Source organism: Aotus nancymaae, unplaced genomic scaffold (genome assembly GCF_030222135.1).
Source record: "Aotus nancymaae isolate 86718 unplaced genomic scaffold, 86718_ANA_hifiasm-v0.15.2.pri h1tg000029l, whole genome shotgun sequence".
Taxonomy (NCBI): domain Eukaryota; kingdom Metazoa; phylum Chordata; class Mammalia; order Primates; family Aotidae; genus Aotus; species Aotus nancymaae.
Window position 1 is genome coordinate 12560510 of NW_026988442.1, and position 17244 is coordinate 12577753.

Consider the following 17244-nt stretch of genomic DNA (forward strand, 5'->3'; position numbering starts at 1 on the left):
TGCTGGGAATTCCGAGATGAATCCAGCCTGAGCTTTGTCCTTGGGGGACACAGGAAACAACAAAGAATGGCATTTGTTGCCCAGAGACCCAGAGAGACGCAGCTCTGGTGGAGACAGCAAAGGCACGGGCTGCAGGGGCTTGAGCTCAGGGGCTGGGGGAAGGCTCCTAGCCTGGGGGCTTGGGAAAAGCTTCCTGGAGAAGGTTACGCTGGAGTCTGGAAAGACACGAAAGAATGAGCAAGACAGGCATTGAGAAGGGAGGCAAAGGGTACTGTGACATCAGGGACAAAGCGGTGGAAGACAGCGTGAGACACTGAGGAAGTGCACGCTGTTCCTTGCAGCTGGGTCCAGGCTGTCCTCAGGTGCGGACACGTGGCTCTGGAAACCCAACACCCTCTCCTGACTACCTAGCCAGCTCTGGGCCCAGCAGGGCTTCCAAGAATTTCATGTCTAGAAATTTATCAGAAAAAAAAACAAAACAATCAGCAATGTGGACATGGAGTTATACAGGACAGAGGATGTTTATCACGGTGTTATTTATTACAGAAGACAAATGGAAACAGCCTCTGTGCCCAGCCATGAGAAATGGCCGCACTTGCCAAGGGACCACCACCAGCTGGAGTCATTCAAAAGGCTGAGCAGTTGGGTTTCAGAGACTAACTAAAGGCGCTCAACAATGCATCCGACGTAACTGTAGGTAAAAGACAGCAAAAGGCGAACTATTTTTTATTAGATCTACATATGCATATAGAAGAAATGTGTCAAATGCCTCAGTGGTTATCTCTGGCGATGGACTAACCTGGGGGTTGTATTTCCTTTTTAAAAATAATATCAGCCGGACCAGGTGGCTCAAACCTGTAATCACAACACTTTGGGAGGCCAAGGCAGACGGATCACTTGAGGCCAGGAGTTCAAGATGAGTTGGCCCACATGGCAAAACTTTGTTCCCATTAAAAATACAAAGATGAGCTGGGTGTGGTGGTGCACGCCTGTAAGCCCAGCTACTCAGGAGGCTGAGGCAGGAGAATCACCTAGGAGGCAGAGGTTGCCGTGAGACAAGATTGTGCCACTGCACTCCAGTCTAGGCAACAGAGTAAGACTCTGTCTCAAAAAAAATTTTAAAGGGCCAGGCACTGTGGCTGATACCTGTAATCCAGCACTTAGGGAGGCCAAGGCGGGCGGATCATGAGGTCAGAAATTTGAGACCAACCTAGCCAACATGATGAAACCCCATCTCTACTAAAAATACAAAATTAGCTGGGCGTGGTGGTGCACACCTGTAATCCCACCTACTTGGGAGGCTGAGGCAGAATTACTTGAATTTGGGAGGTGGAGGTTACAGTGAGCCAAGACCATGCTACTGCGCTCCAGCCTGAGTGACAGAGTGAGACTCCATCTCAGAAAGAAAATAATAATTATTATATATTATATATATAAATTATATAATTTATATATTATATATTATATAATTATATATTATAATATATTAAATATATAATTATATTTAATATATCATTTTTAATATATATAATATATTATATAATATATATTTTAATATATATAATATATATTTTAATATATATTTTTATATATTATATATTATATATAATATAAATATAAATTATATTTAATATATATAATATATAATATATATATAAATTTTATAATTTATATATATAATATATAATAATTATTATTTCCTTGGTCGGACACCATGGCTCATGCCTGTAATCCCAGCACTTTGGGAGGCTGAGATGGGTGGATTGCTTGAGCCTGGGAGTTCAAGACCAGCCTGGACAACATGGGGATACCTTGTCTCTACAAAAATACAAAAATTATTTGGGCATGGTGGCATGTGCCTGTAGTTCCAGCGACTCGGGAGGCTGAGATGGGAGGATGGCTTGCCTAGGTGACAGAGCAAGACCCTGTCTAAAGGAACCATTCCTGTGTTTTCTGATTTTGTAACAGTGGGCCAGTCTCACGTTTTCATTTTCAGAGACGGATTCTAGGAGGCAACTCCATGAGGCCACAACTTTTCTTTTCAGCCTCCTCCCAAGCCGTGCCTCCCAGCCCAGCAGAAACCCCCAGGGAGCCACCCAAAACAACCAGTGGTCCTCCCATTTTGTGAACAGCCATCCCACGTGCTTTGACTCCTGCTGTTCCTCTGAATGCCCTCTGCTTTCTCTCTCCAGCGGGCACAGTGCCCCCAGCCTCCAGGCCTGCCTCAGGTCCTTCCGCTGGGGAGGTCACGCACCCCGAGCACCCTCGCCACTGAACATCACGGACGCCCAGATACCTGCCTGGATGCTGAGCTGCTGGGGAAGGACCTGCCTTACCTCCTTCTTCCCCAGGGGCTTTATGGGACCCAAGATTTAGTTCTATTTGTTTCTGGCCTCCAATGTCTTATTTTGAAAACGTCGAAACCAGATAATAGTACAATGAACGCCCTTCACTTAGATGCGCCACAATTTGCCTTTCCTCTCTCTGTCTTGCTGAACTAGTGCACACATCTGAACACTTGGCCAGGGCTGGGGATTTGGAAGGTGCTGAATGCCTGCTGGAATGAATGAAAGGAAGAGCAAGGACATGGCGCTGCTCCCCTCTGCCTTTGGACCCAGTGGATAACCTTGCACAGCAGAGCGCTGGCCTTTCTAAAACGCTAACACAGAGGAGCTGCCCACCTACTTGGAGGCTGGCTGCCAACAGTCAGCACAGCCCCTCTGCAGACACGAAAGGCCCCATCATCCCTTCCTGCCTCATCACTCTGAGCCCTGGAAGACAGCCTCACACCCACCTGCGCCCCCCCATGTGCTGCTGGACTTGGGCCATGGAAACTCTGTCCTCCCCGCTCACCCAGGGAGGGCACACGTCCCTTCCGTGTCCCTTGCAAACGTCACATCCTCAGAGAAGTAGAGGGCTCCCCTGATGTTTCTTCTGCCCCTTGGCACCAAGGGCAGCCTCTGTGGGGGTGACCCACTCATCCTGGTCTGCCTGGGACTGACCAGTTTCAGCACTGGAAGTCCAGTGTCCTGGAACCCCTCAGGCCTGGGCAAACCAAGAGGACTGGTCACCCTGGCTTCTGTTGACTCTCACCGGGTGGGCAGGCTGTGTTCACATGGCCACTGCCAGGAGACAGCAGCCTGGGAGCCACCCGGGGCAAGGGCTGGGCTGCTATCTCTACCTCCTCAACCCTGCCAAGGCCAGGCCACAGAACAGGCCCAAGGATAGGCTTGCTGATGCTGGCTGACTGCCTGGAGGAGAGAAGAAATGAACGAATGGGCAGGGCCAGGCGCGGCGGCTCACGCCTGTAATCCCAGCACTTTGGGAGGAGGCCGAGGCAAGTGGATCATTTGAGGCCAGGAGTTTGAAACCAGCCTGACCAACATGGTGAAACCTGTCTCTACTAAAAACACAAAAATTAGCTGGTGTGGTGGAGGGCACATATAGTCCCGGTTACTCAGGAGGCTGAGGCAGGAGAATCGCTTGAACCCGGGAGGAGGAGATAGCCGTCAGCCAAGATCACACCACCGCTGCACTCCAGCCTGGGCAACAGAGCGAGACTCTGTCTCAAAATACAAAAAAAAAAAAGAAAAAGAAAAAGAAATGAACAAGTAGACAAACAAACAGTAACCTTGCCTCCTTCAAATCTGCTCATATGTCTCCTCCTCCATGAGGCCTTCCCTGACTGCTGTCTCAGCTGACAGCCTCTCCACTCCCTGCCCCCACTTTCCAGGCTTCCCTAGCATGTGTCACTAGTGACATTCTCCATGTCATTTGCCCACTTTCACTAGGGTCCATCTCTTCGTCTAGAGCGTCACTTCCATACGGGCAGGGGTTTTTATCTGTTTTGCTCACTGAGGTATTTCTAGTGCTTAGAATAATAGCTGTTCGGTAAGAATTTGTTGAATGAATGAATGAATCCTTGCTTTCCTGCAAAAGATGGAGTCTCCTGGCCTGCTTCTCACACATTTGGTCTTTTGTTTAATTTGTTCAACAGACATCAGTGCCAGAGCTCTGCATCACTGTGTGTGCATGTATGTGTATGCCTGTGTTTGTGTTTGTGTGTGTGTGTGTGTGTGTGTGTATGTGTGTACAAAGCAGAGTGCACAATCTGATGGCAGGAGGGGCAGAGTACAGGGTAAGGACTCAAAGAGCCATCATGCCTGGTTGTATGTAAAGCCAAGGACCTGGCATTTGGGGGCAGAGTCTCTGGGGCAGGACCCTGACCTCTTTGCAACAGCCCTAAAAGAAAGACTGGATTGGCCAGGCACGGTGGCTCACGCCTGTAATCCAAGCACTTTGGGAGGCCAAGACAGGTGGATCATCTGAGTTCGGGAGTTTGAGACCAGCCTGACCAACATAGAGAAATCCTGTCTGTACTAAAAATATAAAATTAGCCAGCCGTGGTGGCGCATGCCTGTAATCCCAGCTACTCAGGAGGCTGAGACAGGAGAATTGCTTGAACCTGGGAGGCGGAGGTTGTGGTGAACTGAGATCACACCATTGCACTCCAGCCTGGGCAACAAGAGCCAAAACTCTATCTCAAAAAAAGAAGAGGAAAGAAAGCCTGAATTGTAATAACCGTGGCCAACATATATTGAAAACTTGCTATTTCCCAGGCACTGTTCTGTGTGCTTTACATGTATTTTCTCAGTGAATTCTCAAATCTCTGATGTGTAATTATTGTCTCCATTCTGCAGATGGGGCTGGGGAGTCTGAGTGACTTTCTTAGGGGACCACAGCGAGAAAGTGGGAGTCACAGACTCCGGAGGCTGCTGCTAACCCTGGTACTAGAGACTCCGTTTGCAAAGGAGGAAGGAGGATCAGAGAGGTGAAGTCACTTGCCCGGGGTCACAGAGGTGGTCAGAGGCAGGGCTGAGATTCACTGTGTTCCAGAACACCAGAGGAGGCTGAGGTCCCACTTGGTGGCCACCCTGGAAGAGGTGACAATGGTAACTGAAGGGAGGAGGACAGAGACCCAGGGCCAGGCAGGAGCTGTGCTTGAATGCAAAACAGCTGCCCAGAACTGGGGACAAAAGGGACCAGGTCTGGCTGGGGAGACAGGAGCCAACTTCTCAGCAAAGCTGCCCTTGCTTCCTCTTCTCTCCTGATAAATGGCCGCAGAAGCGGTGGACCACCCATCTCCAGGCCTCCACAGGGCTGGCCACCATGCTCTGGCCCTGGAGAGAAGCAGAAATTAGGGGCGGGCAGCGCCCCCTGTCCCGGGCCCCTCCTCCCATGCTCCCAGCAATGTCGGCCCGACTCACCTGGTAATACCAAGTGCGTATTCTGTGTCAGGAGCTGCGCTGTGCAACTCAAGATGCTCTGCCTTCCTTCTTACACCCAACAAGTTCAGACAGGGAAACAGAGATCAGGCAGTGAAGTTGCCACCCAAGCCACCAGCAGAGGGAGGATACGAGCCCCGACAATCTGGCTCCAGAGCCTGTGCCTCTACCCCCTACCCAGGATGCAGGGCCCTGGCTGCCCTGGCTCCCCACCATGATCCTGTGCAGTCCCTCACGGGGACACCACCCATGGTGTTCCGCGGCCCAGCAAAGGGCTCGGCACAGGCAAGCTCAGCTGAAAACAATCCTTGCCCTTGGAAATACAGGAACAGCAATTTCTTCCTTTGGCTGTTTCTCCCTCTACCCAAGTCTGGACCCCCTGCCCATTAGCAGTCATTCCCCATTTTCCAGAACCCCTGTCTACATCCCTAGGCAACCATATTCTGTCTCTATGACAGATTTGCCTGTTCTAGACATTTCACACAAATGGACTCACACAATATGTGGTCTGTGGTCTTTGTGACAGGCTCCTTTCACTCACCGTGACGTTCTCAAGGTTCATCCACATTGTAGCATGGATCACTATTTTATTCCTTTTTATGGCCAATAATATCCATATTATAGCTGTTGGTTCATCACACTGAAAGACATTCAGGCCGGGCGTGATGGCTCAGGCCTGCAATCCCAATCCTTTGGGAGGCCGAGGTGGTTGGATTGCTTGAGGCCAGGAGTTTGAGACCAGCCTGGGATACATAGTGAGACCCTGTCGCTACAAAACACAAAATGAAAAATATTAGTTGGGTGTTGTGGTGCATGTGTGGAGTAGCCTTTAGTCCTAGCTAGTAGGGAGGCTGAGCTGGAAGGATCACCTGAGCCTGAGGGTTCAAGGCTGCAGTGAGCCGTGATCGAGCTACTGCACTCCAGCCTGAGTGACAGAGCAAACACACACACACACACACACACACACACACACAAAGGAAGAAAGAAACGAAGACATTCAGGACTATCAGGCTGTTTTCGAGCTTTGGCTGTTAGGAATAATGCTGCTGTTGACATTTGTATAAGTCTATGTGTAGACATATGTTTTTAATTCTCTCAATTATATATCTAGGAGTAGAATTTTTGGGTCAAACGATAATACTATATTTAAACTTTTGAGAATATGCCAGATTGTTTTCCAAGGTGACTGCACCATCTGACATTCCTACCAGCAGTGCATGGGGGTTGCAATTTCTCTATATTCTCACCGACATCTGTTCTTATTTGTCTTTTTAATTTTAGCCAGCCTGCGAATGTGAAGTGGTATCTCACTGTGGTTTTGATCTGTAGCTCTCTGATAGCCAATGATATTGAACACCCTTCATTTGCTGATTGGCCATTTATACATCTTTTTTTGGAGAAATATATGTTTAGATCCTATTGCCATTTTTAAAATTTAGTTACCGGGCATGGTGGTTCATGCCTGTAATCCCAGCATTTTGAGAGGCTGAGGTGGGCAAATCAGGAGGTCAGGAGATTGAGACCATTCTGGCCAACATGGTGAAACCCTGTCTCTACTAAAACTACAAAAATTAGCCGGGCGTGGTGGCATGCGCCTGTAATCCCAGCTGCTTGGGAGGCTGAGGCACAAGAATCGCTTGGACCCAGGAGGCAAAGGTTGCAGTGAGCCGAGATAGCGCCACTGCACTCCTGCCTGGCGACCCTGGCGACAGAGTAAGACTCCGTATCAAAAAAAAAAATTTAGATTTTTTTTTGTTGAGACAATGTCTCACTGTATTGCCCAGGCAGGAGTGCAGTGGTAGTATCTCGGCTCAGTGCAACCTCCACTTCCCAGGCTCAAGTGATCCTCCCACCCAAGCCTCCTGAGTAGCTGAAACTACAGGCACCAGGCAAACACCACCATGCCCAGCTAATTTTTGTATTTTTTGTAGAGACAGGGTCTCTCCATGTTGCCCAGGCTGGTCTCAAACTCCTGGACTCAAGCAATCCTCCTGCCTCAGCCTCCCAAAGTGCTGGGATTACAGGTATGAGCCACTGTGCCCAGCCAAAGCTGGATTGTGTCTTTATTATTAAGTTGTTGGAAGTAGGATTTGGAGCCAGGTCTGGCCCCTGCTTTACTGTCAGACAGTGGACCCTGCACACATCCCCATGGCATGCGCCCCACCTCCAGGGACATCTTGAAGCCCCTGCAGACTTGGCCCCGCTCTGGGCGGTGGAAGAGCAAGTCCTGCTGGGGCCTGGCCGACAAAAAGTGCCCAGTGAATGTCTACGGATGGACAGCAGACAACTGTATCTCCAGGAACGGGTAAGCCAAAGGGGAAGAAAAAACACACAGACCAAGAAGTTCGTGCCCCTGGAGGAGGAAACTGCTGAGGCCCGGCTCCAGGGGGTAGAGATAAGCTCTCGGCTCGGCGAGGGGCCGCCAGGCAACTGCCTCTTGTGTCCTTGGTGGCAGTAATCTATCTGGCCTGTTTTTACGTGACTGACTATTGGCCTGTCTGAGGCTGGGAAGGAGAGGCCAGGGAGGTTAGCGGGGAACCCGTGAGCCTATCTAAGGGGTTGTAAGGAAGGCATCTGGTCAGAATTGGGCAGGGACCTGGTGGGGTATGTCCCTGCCCGCCTCTGGCCTCAGAAACTCACTGCTTCATCACCAAGGGCACCTGCCTCTTGAACACCCAGCGCTGACTACCTGGGTTCAATCCCAGTCCTATCATCTTCTTACTGTGTGACCATGGATAAGTTACTCCCCATCTCTGAGCCTCGGTTCACTCACAGCCTCACCTGTAGAATGGAGACAACCAGAGCGAGGATGAAATAAGACCCTAAGGCTGTGTCTTGGTGAGGCCAGGCTGCCGGTGGGAGGCTACAGACAGCTGGGCTCACCCACAGGGCATCCCCAGGCCCCACCCCCTGTGACTCTCCCGAGAATGCCTGAGACCAGCCACTGCAGGAAGGAGCACCTCAGCCCAGCGCTGTGAGAGTGTAGCTGCTGGTGGAGGCAGCTCCAAGAGCCTGTGTGGTAAAGACAGGCTAGCGGGTGGCAGGGAGTGCCAGGGCAGCCTCTGACTCGGGCAGCCTGGGATTAGTGTCCCACGCTATCCTTTACTAGCTGTGAACCTTGGGCAAGCACTTGGTCTCTCTGTGCCTCAGTTGCCCTTTGGAAGATGGAGATGACAGTCGTGATTATTTTATGGGGTGGCTGTGAAGATTAAAGGGGTTAATAGAGGTAAAATGTCAGGTAAAATCTCAGCCTTAAAATAAAGCCCAGAGCACCTTCTGAATCTGTTTACTTCTTTGGACCCCAGATTTTCCCATGTTCCCCCAGATTCTTCCAGCTGAGCTATTGGAGGACGGGGAGGTGTTCGACTATCCTGTCATTTTCCACAGTGGATTCCATAGACTTCTAACTCGCAGGATGCTCTAGGAAAATAAAAAAGGGCACCATTGTCACATAGGCCTGGGTGCTGATGTAGACCCAGCCACTTCCTGGAACTGCACGCACGCACACACACACACACATGCGCACGCATACACACGGAAGGTTCTCAAAACCCTGCAGTGAAGACCCTGTGGATGTCTGCGTTGTTATTTCTCAAATTCATTTGACGACAAACACTCCTTTCTGCCCAAGGTCAGTTTAACATCCTCCTGGAAAACACTGATGGTCAAGGTCATTTCTATCTTGCAGCTTCCGTGAATCATAGAAAAGACGAGAAAATTTGCTAAAAATCATCTTCATCACCTAGGAGAAGCACCTTTCTGTTTTTAAAACCCTCTCACACTCACCACCGTGAAGGCCTCATGGCCCTGTGGGGTGCTGTCAGCCCTGCGCAGGGATCAGAGAGGGTCAGAGTGGGAAGGCCACCCCAAGGACACCCCACGTCCATGGCTGCCCTGCCAGGACTGGCCTAGGTCTCTTTCTGCCCTGTGCAGCTGCCTCTGGCTCTCCCAGACCAGACAGATCACCCAGAAGGTTGCTGGGACAGAAGGTGGTATCTTCGAGGAGCCTTCTAGAAAAAGGAGTTGCCAAAAAGAAGAATGCCAGCCCCACCTCCAGCAAGGGAAATGTCAGAGGATCAGGAGTCCCCTGGGGGCACCTGCAGAGGAGGCCCTGTGACCCTGAGCCTAATTAATTGGGAAAGTTCCCCATTCAAGTAGCCCCTCACATCTCCCTGTAAACATCTCAGCAAATCTAACATCCAGCAACCAGATTACATCTCCCAGACAGTGGCCTCTTGACAGGACAAGGGCCAGAATTCTTCCTTAGGCCCTATGAGGTTTGGAAAATCAGCTGGATCAGCTAGTCGATGGAGGACAGTGACATTTATTGAGCACCAATGCTATGTCATGCATTGTGTAAGAAGCTCCATCTGTATGGTGAGATCTCAATTAATTCTGATAATAATCCCACTTCACAGATGGGAGAAACTGAGGTTCTTGGTGGTAGATTAACATGTCCAGGAAGGCAGCAGGGCTGGAATTCAAGCTCCAAGATTGGATTTCGCTCCCCAGCCTCAGTGCTCCCGGTCTCACTGGCTGAGATCTCCACCACACACCCCAAGGCCTGTGCCATACCTCACCCCAATCCAGGCCCCTTCCCATTCCTAAGCCAGGTTCTCAGGGCCTCAAATATGAGGGGAATTGGATGGGGGCGCTGATGTGGTCTTGTCACTTGATGTCCTGGAGAATCCAGCTGTTTTAGCCACTAGTATTCTGATCGTCTGTTCAGGGGAGGCAGGTAGAGAAATCCGTTTTCTGGGTATGCTAAGCCACAGGCCATGCCTAAGTCTTTGTCCGAAGGCTGTGGTCATTTGCGGCTGCCCTCAGGTATAGCCTCCTGCCCAGCATCCTGCCCAGCTCACTGACCTTCCAGGATCCTAGCACTCAGGCTGGGGGCGTGTGGAGGGGATGGGGACCCACCATATAAACCTCTGCGAAACCCCCATTCCTCTCCTTGATGATCTGCCCCTGGGGATGTTCTCCCAAACTGAGACTTCCCAGAATTTCTGGGTCAGCAGAGTGGCAGAGTGGCTGAGGGCAGGGGCCCAGCCCCCCACTCCTCTCCTAGGAGACCCCTCCCCTGAGCTGCTGCAAGTCCTCCTGCCCAGCCTCAGAAGCAGGCACTGGAGAGGAGAGAGAGCCACGTGCCAGCACCAAGCCCTCCAAGCTTTCCCACCACACCGCCCATCTTCAAGCCGTCTGAGAGGCAGGCTTTCTTTCCTCCATCCCTGGCAGCGGATCCAGGTCACAGAGAAGGGCAGCTACTTACCCAAGGCCACACAGAGAGACAGTGGTGGGCATTGCTCAGGACGAGGGATTGCTCCGGTTCAGGCCCAGAGCCTGGGGTGCAGGAAAGTTGGTTCCAGCTCCTCCCCCGGCCCCACCACACACGGCCGGGGGCACTGCCTTCCCCACCCTTCCAGGTTCAGAGGCACCAGGCCCCTCGTGGTATATCCCCAATCCCTTGATGGCACCTACAGCACCCTAGGCAAGCTAACCCCTGCCCACTTCTCCCACCCTCTTTGCCCTCTGAGGAGCAGGATTTCTTCCTCCATCCCTGGCAGCAGATCCAGGTCACAGAGAGGGGCAGCTACTTGCCCAAGGCCACACAGCGAGGCAGCAGTGGGCATCACACCTGGGTCTGGCTAGCTCCGGAGTTGGGGTTCCTTCTCCCAGTCCAGTGCAGTGGCCAGGGGTGTGGGATCTGGAGCCTGAGCTCCCCAGCTTCCTCCACAACCCAAGCCCATCCTGCCTCCGGGCTTTTGCACTCGCCATTCCCTCCTTCTGCCCTGCCCCGCCCTTCCCATCACTCAGGTCCTGCTCAGCTTTGCCTCCTCAGAGGCTCTCCCCAACTACCCCTCCTGAAATGCCCCTGCTCCCTATTCTGTCTCTTGCCCCTGATTATTTGCTTCATGGCATTAACCATTGCCTGAAATTGTTTTTTTTTTTTTTTTTTTACAATAAACTTTCTTTAGGGAATAATTTTAGAAATTATTTTGCAACAGAAAAATTACAAAGATCATACAGGGAGTTTCTGTCGGCCCTTCACCCAGTTTTTTCTTATGTCAGCCTATTACCTAACCATGGTAAGTGGTCGAAACCAAGAAAGTGACGTTGGTACATTACCGTGATGAGCCGCAGGCTTTACTCCGATGCAATAGTGTTCTTCCTTACTCAATTCTTCTCAGCTGCCTCCCCCACGAGGAGGCAAACTCTGAAAGGAAGGGAGGTTGCCTCTCCCACTGACATCAATTTCCTCACACCTGGCAAGGAGTGCTGATTGGATAAAGGAGGGAAAAGAACGGCAAAAACAGCCAATGACTATCAAGGACTCCTGCCAGACACTGTTCCTAAGTGCTTTAAACGTTGTCAAGTCCCAGCCTGGGCAACATAGTGAGACCCCATGTCTACAAAAAATTTAAAATCAGCCAGGCATGGGGGCACATTCCTGTAGTCCCAGCTACCAGGGAGGCTGAGATGGGAGGACTGCTTGAGCCTGGGAGGTCAAGGCTGCTGTGAGCCGTGATCACACCACTGCACTCCAGCCTGAGCAACAGACAACTCATCTCAAAATAACAAAACAAAATGAAATCCAAACACAGTGTAAGCTTTTTAATCCCCACAACAGCCCATGAAGCAGCTATGAATCATGGGGAAACTCAGGCATGGTATGGTCTGATGGCTGGCCCAACGCCACAGGGATGGCAGTACCAGAGTGGGTGGGCTCCAGCGACCACTCCTGCCCAGCACAACACACTGACGGCCCCACACGGTAACACAGCAAATGCCAGTCCCTCCACGTTCTCAGTCCATGGCACAGTGGAAGGGTCGCACCTCCTATGGCCCAGCAGGAGCACAGGCTTGGGACAGAGCCTGAGCCTCTGCTCCTGGCTTCTGCCCACAGTGACTAGTGGCCACCCTGGCCCTGCCCAGAAGGACACAGGGGCTCTGTTCCGAGGGCCCTCAGCCTCACCCTTCTTCAGGGAAACAGAAGGGGGCTGGTTGAGCCCCAGACCATGGGCTCCTGCCTGTGCTCCTGATTCCCCAGACCCTGCAGGCACAAAGCAGGCCTGAGACCCACCCCCACCCTCCCTTGGCCCACAGCTTAGACTGAGCCTCTAGGATCTGGCTGCTGGGGGCCGGGTGCAGAGGATGGGCCCTCTCCTGAGGTCCAGCGTTCTCAGAGGAGCTTTCTGGGCTCTGGAACAGGGAGGAAGAGGAAGCTATGGTGTCTGTTTCCGGCTGTGGAGGAGTGACACAGAGGAGTACTGCAGCCTCTTCCCAGCACCCAGGGACCAGGCCAGAGAGAAGTCTCAGCACCTCCCAAGGGAGAAGCCATTCTCCAGCAGCTGGACAGGACCAGAGCCTGCCCTGCACGTCCGGCCGGGGCTCTACCCAGAGCCAGCCTGGCGCAGCCTCGGTCCCTAATTATGTTTGCTGGATGCCTTGCATACAAGCACCAGTGCCCAGAATCTCCTTGAGGTTTCAGCCGGGCGTGCCGGGCCCATCCCCCATTCTGGGGAGCAGAGTAAGTATGGGGGGTGGTGACAGGGGACACCATGAGGTGGTGGCGGCCTTGGTGAGACAGGCAGGCAGAGCTGGGGGTGGGGGCGCCCTGGGCTCGGCTAATTAAACAGCGACCGTGGTGATGAATCAGGAGAGGCTGCTGCTTGCTAATTAAAGGTGCAGGCAACTTGCCTGGCAAGGATGGGAGGCAGAAGTCCTGGAACCATGCCGAGGGCCAGGCCGGCAAGGACAGAGCTTGGCCAAAGCCCCCCACCGTGCCCATTCTAGGCATCCCTCCCATTGCCCTCCCCCGCCCGGCAGAGCCGCCCCCCAGCCCCCTCCCCACTTCCCTATCTCTCCGGCCCACCTTGCCGAGCCTGGGGCCTCCGACTTCCCCCCCGTCCCCACCAACCCAAATCCTTTCCTGATAAGGGCCCGGGTGCTGCGGAGGAGGAGGCTGGCGCTGGCGGCTGGGCTGGGGGTGGACTCGCTCACTGAGCCTTTGAGGTCCTCCCTCCCGCCCCACCGCCAAGGTCCCAGAGGTGGGCGGTGAGTCCAGCCGAGACTGGCGTGACCTGTTGGGAACACGGCCCCCAAGAATCATAGAATCTCAATACCTGAGACTCACAAGGGGCTTTAGGTCTTCCCTAATTTCTCACCAGTCCCCAGTGTCGTGTGAGAGAAGAGACAACAGGAACAGCGCTTTTTTCCCAGGTCAGCATTCCAGTGTTTGTTAAGGGAAAACTGGCCAGGCGAGGTGGCTCATGCCTGTAATCCAGCACCTTCGGAGGCTGAGGCAGGAGAATCACTTGAGCCTGGGAGTTCAAGACAAGCCTAGGAAACATAGAAGACCCTCTCTCTACAAAAACAAAACAAAACAAAACAAAAAAAACAAATAAACTTAGCCAGGTGTGCTGGCTTGTGCCTGTGGTTCCAGCTACTCAAGGGGTCGAGGTGGGAGGATCACTTCAGCCCAGAAGGTTGAGGCTGCAGTGAGCCATGATTGCCCCTCTACACTCCCAGGTGAGCAACAGAGTGAAACCCCGTTTAAAAAAAAAAGATACCGGGCTCGGAGGCTCGCGCCTGTAATCCCAGTACCTTGGGAGGCCGACGTGGGCAGATCACCTGAGGTTGGGAGTTTAAGACCAGCCTGACCAACATGGAGAAACCCCATCTCTACTAAAAATATGAAATTAGCCAGGCATGATGGTGGGCGCCTGTAATCCCAGCTACTCAGGAGGCTGAGGCAGGAGAATCACTTGAAACCAGGAGGCGGAGGCTGCGGTGAGCCGAGATCACGCCATTGCACTCCAGCCTGGGCAATAAGACCAAAACTCAATCTCAAGGAAAGAAAAGAGAAAATTGGAGCAAATGATCTCTGAGCTTTGGAGATTCTTATAGAGTGGACAGGAAAACTCCGGAAGCTGCTCATCCCTGCCCCGAGTCGGTTCAAGCCTACAGGGCTGTAGGCTTAGACACCTTTGCCAACCAGCGTGACCTCAGGCAAGGAAGCTCATTGTCACATACCTGGGTGTCCCCACTGGCAAGGCTGGAGATGGCAATGCCGCCCACCTCAAAGTGTCCCTGAGAAGACTGGGGGAGATAACAAAGCTGAAGTGTCCAGCACAGCATCTGGTCCGACCTGAGTAGCCAGCCACTGCCATCTGAAAGGTCTGGGGAACTAGGGGGTGGCCTGGCACCCAGCCTGTCTGAGTCTTACCTCTGCAGGTGGCAGCTGCAGTCTGGCACTCTGAGGAGGAGGATTGGAGAGCTTAAGTGACTTCCCCAAAGCCACATCACTGTGGAAGAAAAGAGGTAGCCCTGGATCCCTTGAGTGAGGAGAAGATGGGATCTGGATTCCTATGTTGACATTTATTGGGCATCTACTGGATTCAGGGTCCTGAACGAGACCCCTGGAAGGGACTAGGATGAATCTGAGATTCACTCTGCCTTCAAGGGGACCCCAGTCTGGAAGGGGAGAGAAAACACACATACAAATAACTAGAATGCAAAACAAATGTGGCCAGGCGCGGTGGCTCACACCTGTAATCCCAGCACTTTGGGAGGCCAAAGCGGGCAGATCACGAGGTCAAGAGATTAAGACCATACTGGTCAACATGGTAAAACCCCATCTCTAATAAAAATACAAAAATTAGCTGGGCGTGGTGGCACATGCCTGTAATCCCAGCCACTTGGGAGGCTGAGGCAGGAGAGTCGCTTGAACCTGGGAGGTGGAGGTTGCAGTGAGCCGAGATCAAGCCACTGCACTCCAGCCTGGCAAGAGTGAGACTCCATCTCAAAACAAAAGAGCAAAAAAGCAAATATGCTTGGCATTGGAGGGGGCCGAGCAGCCCTCCACGCAAGGGGCTGGGGTGAGGGGATGGTAGGGAGACGCTGCTGTGTCTTTGAGCTCAATTTTCAGAGCAAAGATTTTGATTTTATTTGAAGGGTAAAATCAGCACGGGTGGGGGTGGGGGGTCACGGGGGTGCCGATGAGCCTCCTCTGGTGTTTTGGGAAGTTCTGGGTGGTCTCTGATGTCTGTGATGCCTGCTTCTATGGTTCTGGGATCTATCCAGGAGGTATCTAGGAGTCTCAGATGCTGTGGTTTTTGAGACTACACTGTCCAGGCCCCCAGTATGAATGCATTCATGTCCACAAAGGGCAGTAAGGTCCCCCTTCCAGGTGGCCAGGCACCCACCAGTTTGGGGGGCTTCCTGCTGCTGGGCAATTTGGTGGAGAGAAGATGTGGCACCAGTGAGAGGCCCGCTCAGAGATAACAGAAGCCTCCCAAGGCGGAGAGACACAAGCCTGCTGGCCCTAATGCTACGAACCCTGAGACTCAGGTGGCAACCCAAAGCGGGCAGGGTGAGTGCTAGATCACTGGCCTTGGGGATGGTGCCTCCATCACTCCCTTCCTGGAGATCAGAGCTCAGCCAGAGGAGTGGGCAGCTCTGCCCACAGGAAGTCTATGCAAGTACAGCTAGCAGCTCCTGGAAAATAGGCCCTGTTCTCAGCCTCCCCAGGGCACCCTGCACCCAAGCTGGGCCAAATGCTGGTCTGGAACGCCCTCTGGTGGCTGCTCTGGGCAGTGGTGGATGCTGAAGCCACTGTGAATTTAAGGGTGGGTGGGGCAGAGATCGTCAGAGTTGGAAGATGGACCACTCTTTCCACTACACAGATGGGAAAACCAAGTCCCAGCGGGAAGTGACTTGCCTACAGCCGCACAGCCAGTCAGTGATTGAGACAAGAATAGAACCCAGAAGTTCCTCTGTACCAATGCTTTTTTTAGGGGGTCTCAAGTCACCCCACCCCAGGGAAGAGAAGGCTGAATGTCCAGGGCTCACTCCCAGTGCATGTGGACAGCTGGGCTGTAGGTCGCTGTCTGTGTGACATGGCACGCAGCACTTCCCTCCCAGGCTTGGGTTCTTTGCCTCTAAAGCCTGGGGTCACTGTGTTGGCAAGGGACGGGGGACTAGGCCTCTTGCTTGTATACTGCTGGAACTGAGGATGTAAACCAGCCAATCTTTCAGGAGGTTCTAAGAAGAGTGTTCCTATAGCCGGTATCATACTTCATGGTGAGAGACTGGGTGCTTTCCCCAAGACCAGGAACAAGACAAGGATGTCCAATCTCACGACTTATATTCAACATTGTGCTGGATACAACGGCAAGAAAATAAAATCATCCAGGTTGCAAAGGAAGAAGTAAAACTATCCTTATTTGCAGATGACATGATCTTATATGTAGAAAATCCTCATTGGGCATAGTGGCTCACACCTATAATCTCAGCACTTTGGGAGGCAAAGGCAGGTGAATCACCTAAGGTTAGGAGTTCAAGACCAGCCTGGCCAACATGGCAAAAACTTGTCTCTACTAAAAACACAAAAATTAGCCAGGTGTGATGGTACGTGCCTGTAACCCCAGCTACTTGGGAGGCTGAGGCACAAAAATTGCTTGAACCCAGGGGGGCAGAGGTTGCAGTGAGCCAAGATTGCATCACTGCACTCCAGCCTGGGTGATGGAGTGAGACTCTGTCTCAAAAAGTAAGTAAATAAATAAATCCTAAAGAATCAACTAAAAAAAATGTTATAACTAATAAATGGGTTTGGCAAAGTTGCAGGATACAAGATCAATGTACAAAAATCAATTGCATTTCTACACATTTGCAATGAACACTTCAAAATGTAATTATGTTAAATGAAAGTTGCCAGGAATAAAAAAATGTAATTATGAAAATAATTCAATGTATACTGCATCAAAGATAATAAAAGGCTTAGGAACAAAAGAAGTACAAAACTTATACTCTGAAAATTACCAAAAATTGTTGAAAGAAATTAAAGATAACATAAATAAATGGAAAAATACTAATGTTAATGGATCTAAAGACCTAATACTGTTAAGATGGCAAGACTCCCCAAATTGATCTTCAAATTCAACACAACCTCCATCAAAAT

The 17244-nt window shown here is 51.7% G+C and overlaps 2 protein-coding genes across 8 annotated transcripts in view; both read right to left on the bottom strand.

The window, feature by feature from the left end:
* Positions 1 to 519: 519 nt before the first annotated feature.
* Positions 520 to 17244, bottom strand: part of COMMD7 (COMM domain containing 7) — a 95952-nt gene continuing 79227 nt past the window's right edge. Inside the window, exons 9-11 of one of the 7 annotated variants that reach the window (XR_010344526.1) lie at positions 8559 to 11561; positions 5827 to 6054; positions 520 to 691 (exon numbers count right to left, since the gene is read on the bottom strand). The gene's annotated coding sequence lies outside the window, so the exon portion shown is untranslated. Of the gene's footprint in view, positions 692 to 1706; positions 6055 to 8558; positions 11562 to 14531; positions 14591 to 17244 lie in introns of those variants that run through there. The other 6 variants (XR_010344522.1, XR_010344523.1, XR_010344525.1 and 3 more) reach the window with 6 other exon arrangements.
* LOC105719240 (uncharacterized protein C20orf203) lies at positions 12911 to 14924 on the bottom strand. Its single transcript, XM_064382319.1, is given in 5 exon segments — positions 12911 to 12940; positions 12943 to 13281; positions 13283 to 13366; positions 13490 to 13648; positions 14512 to 14924. Coding segments are annotated over 5 exon segments (885 nt in total). The 5' UTR covers positions 14785 to 14924.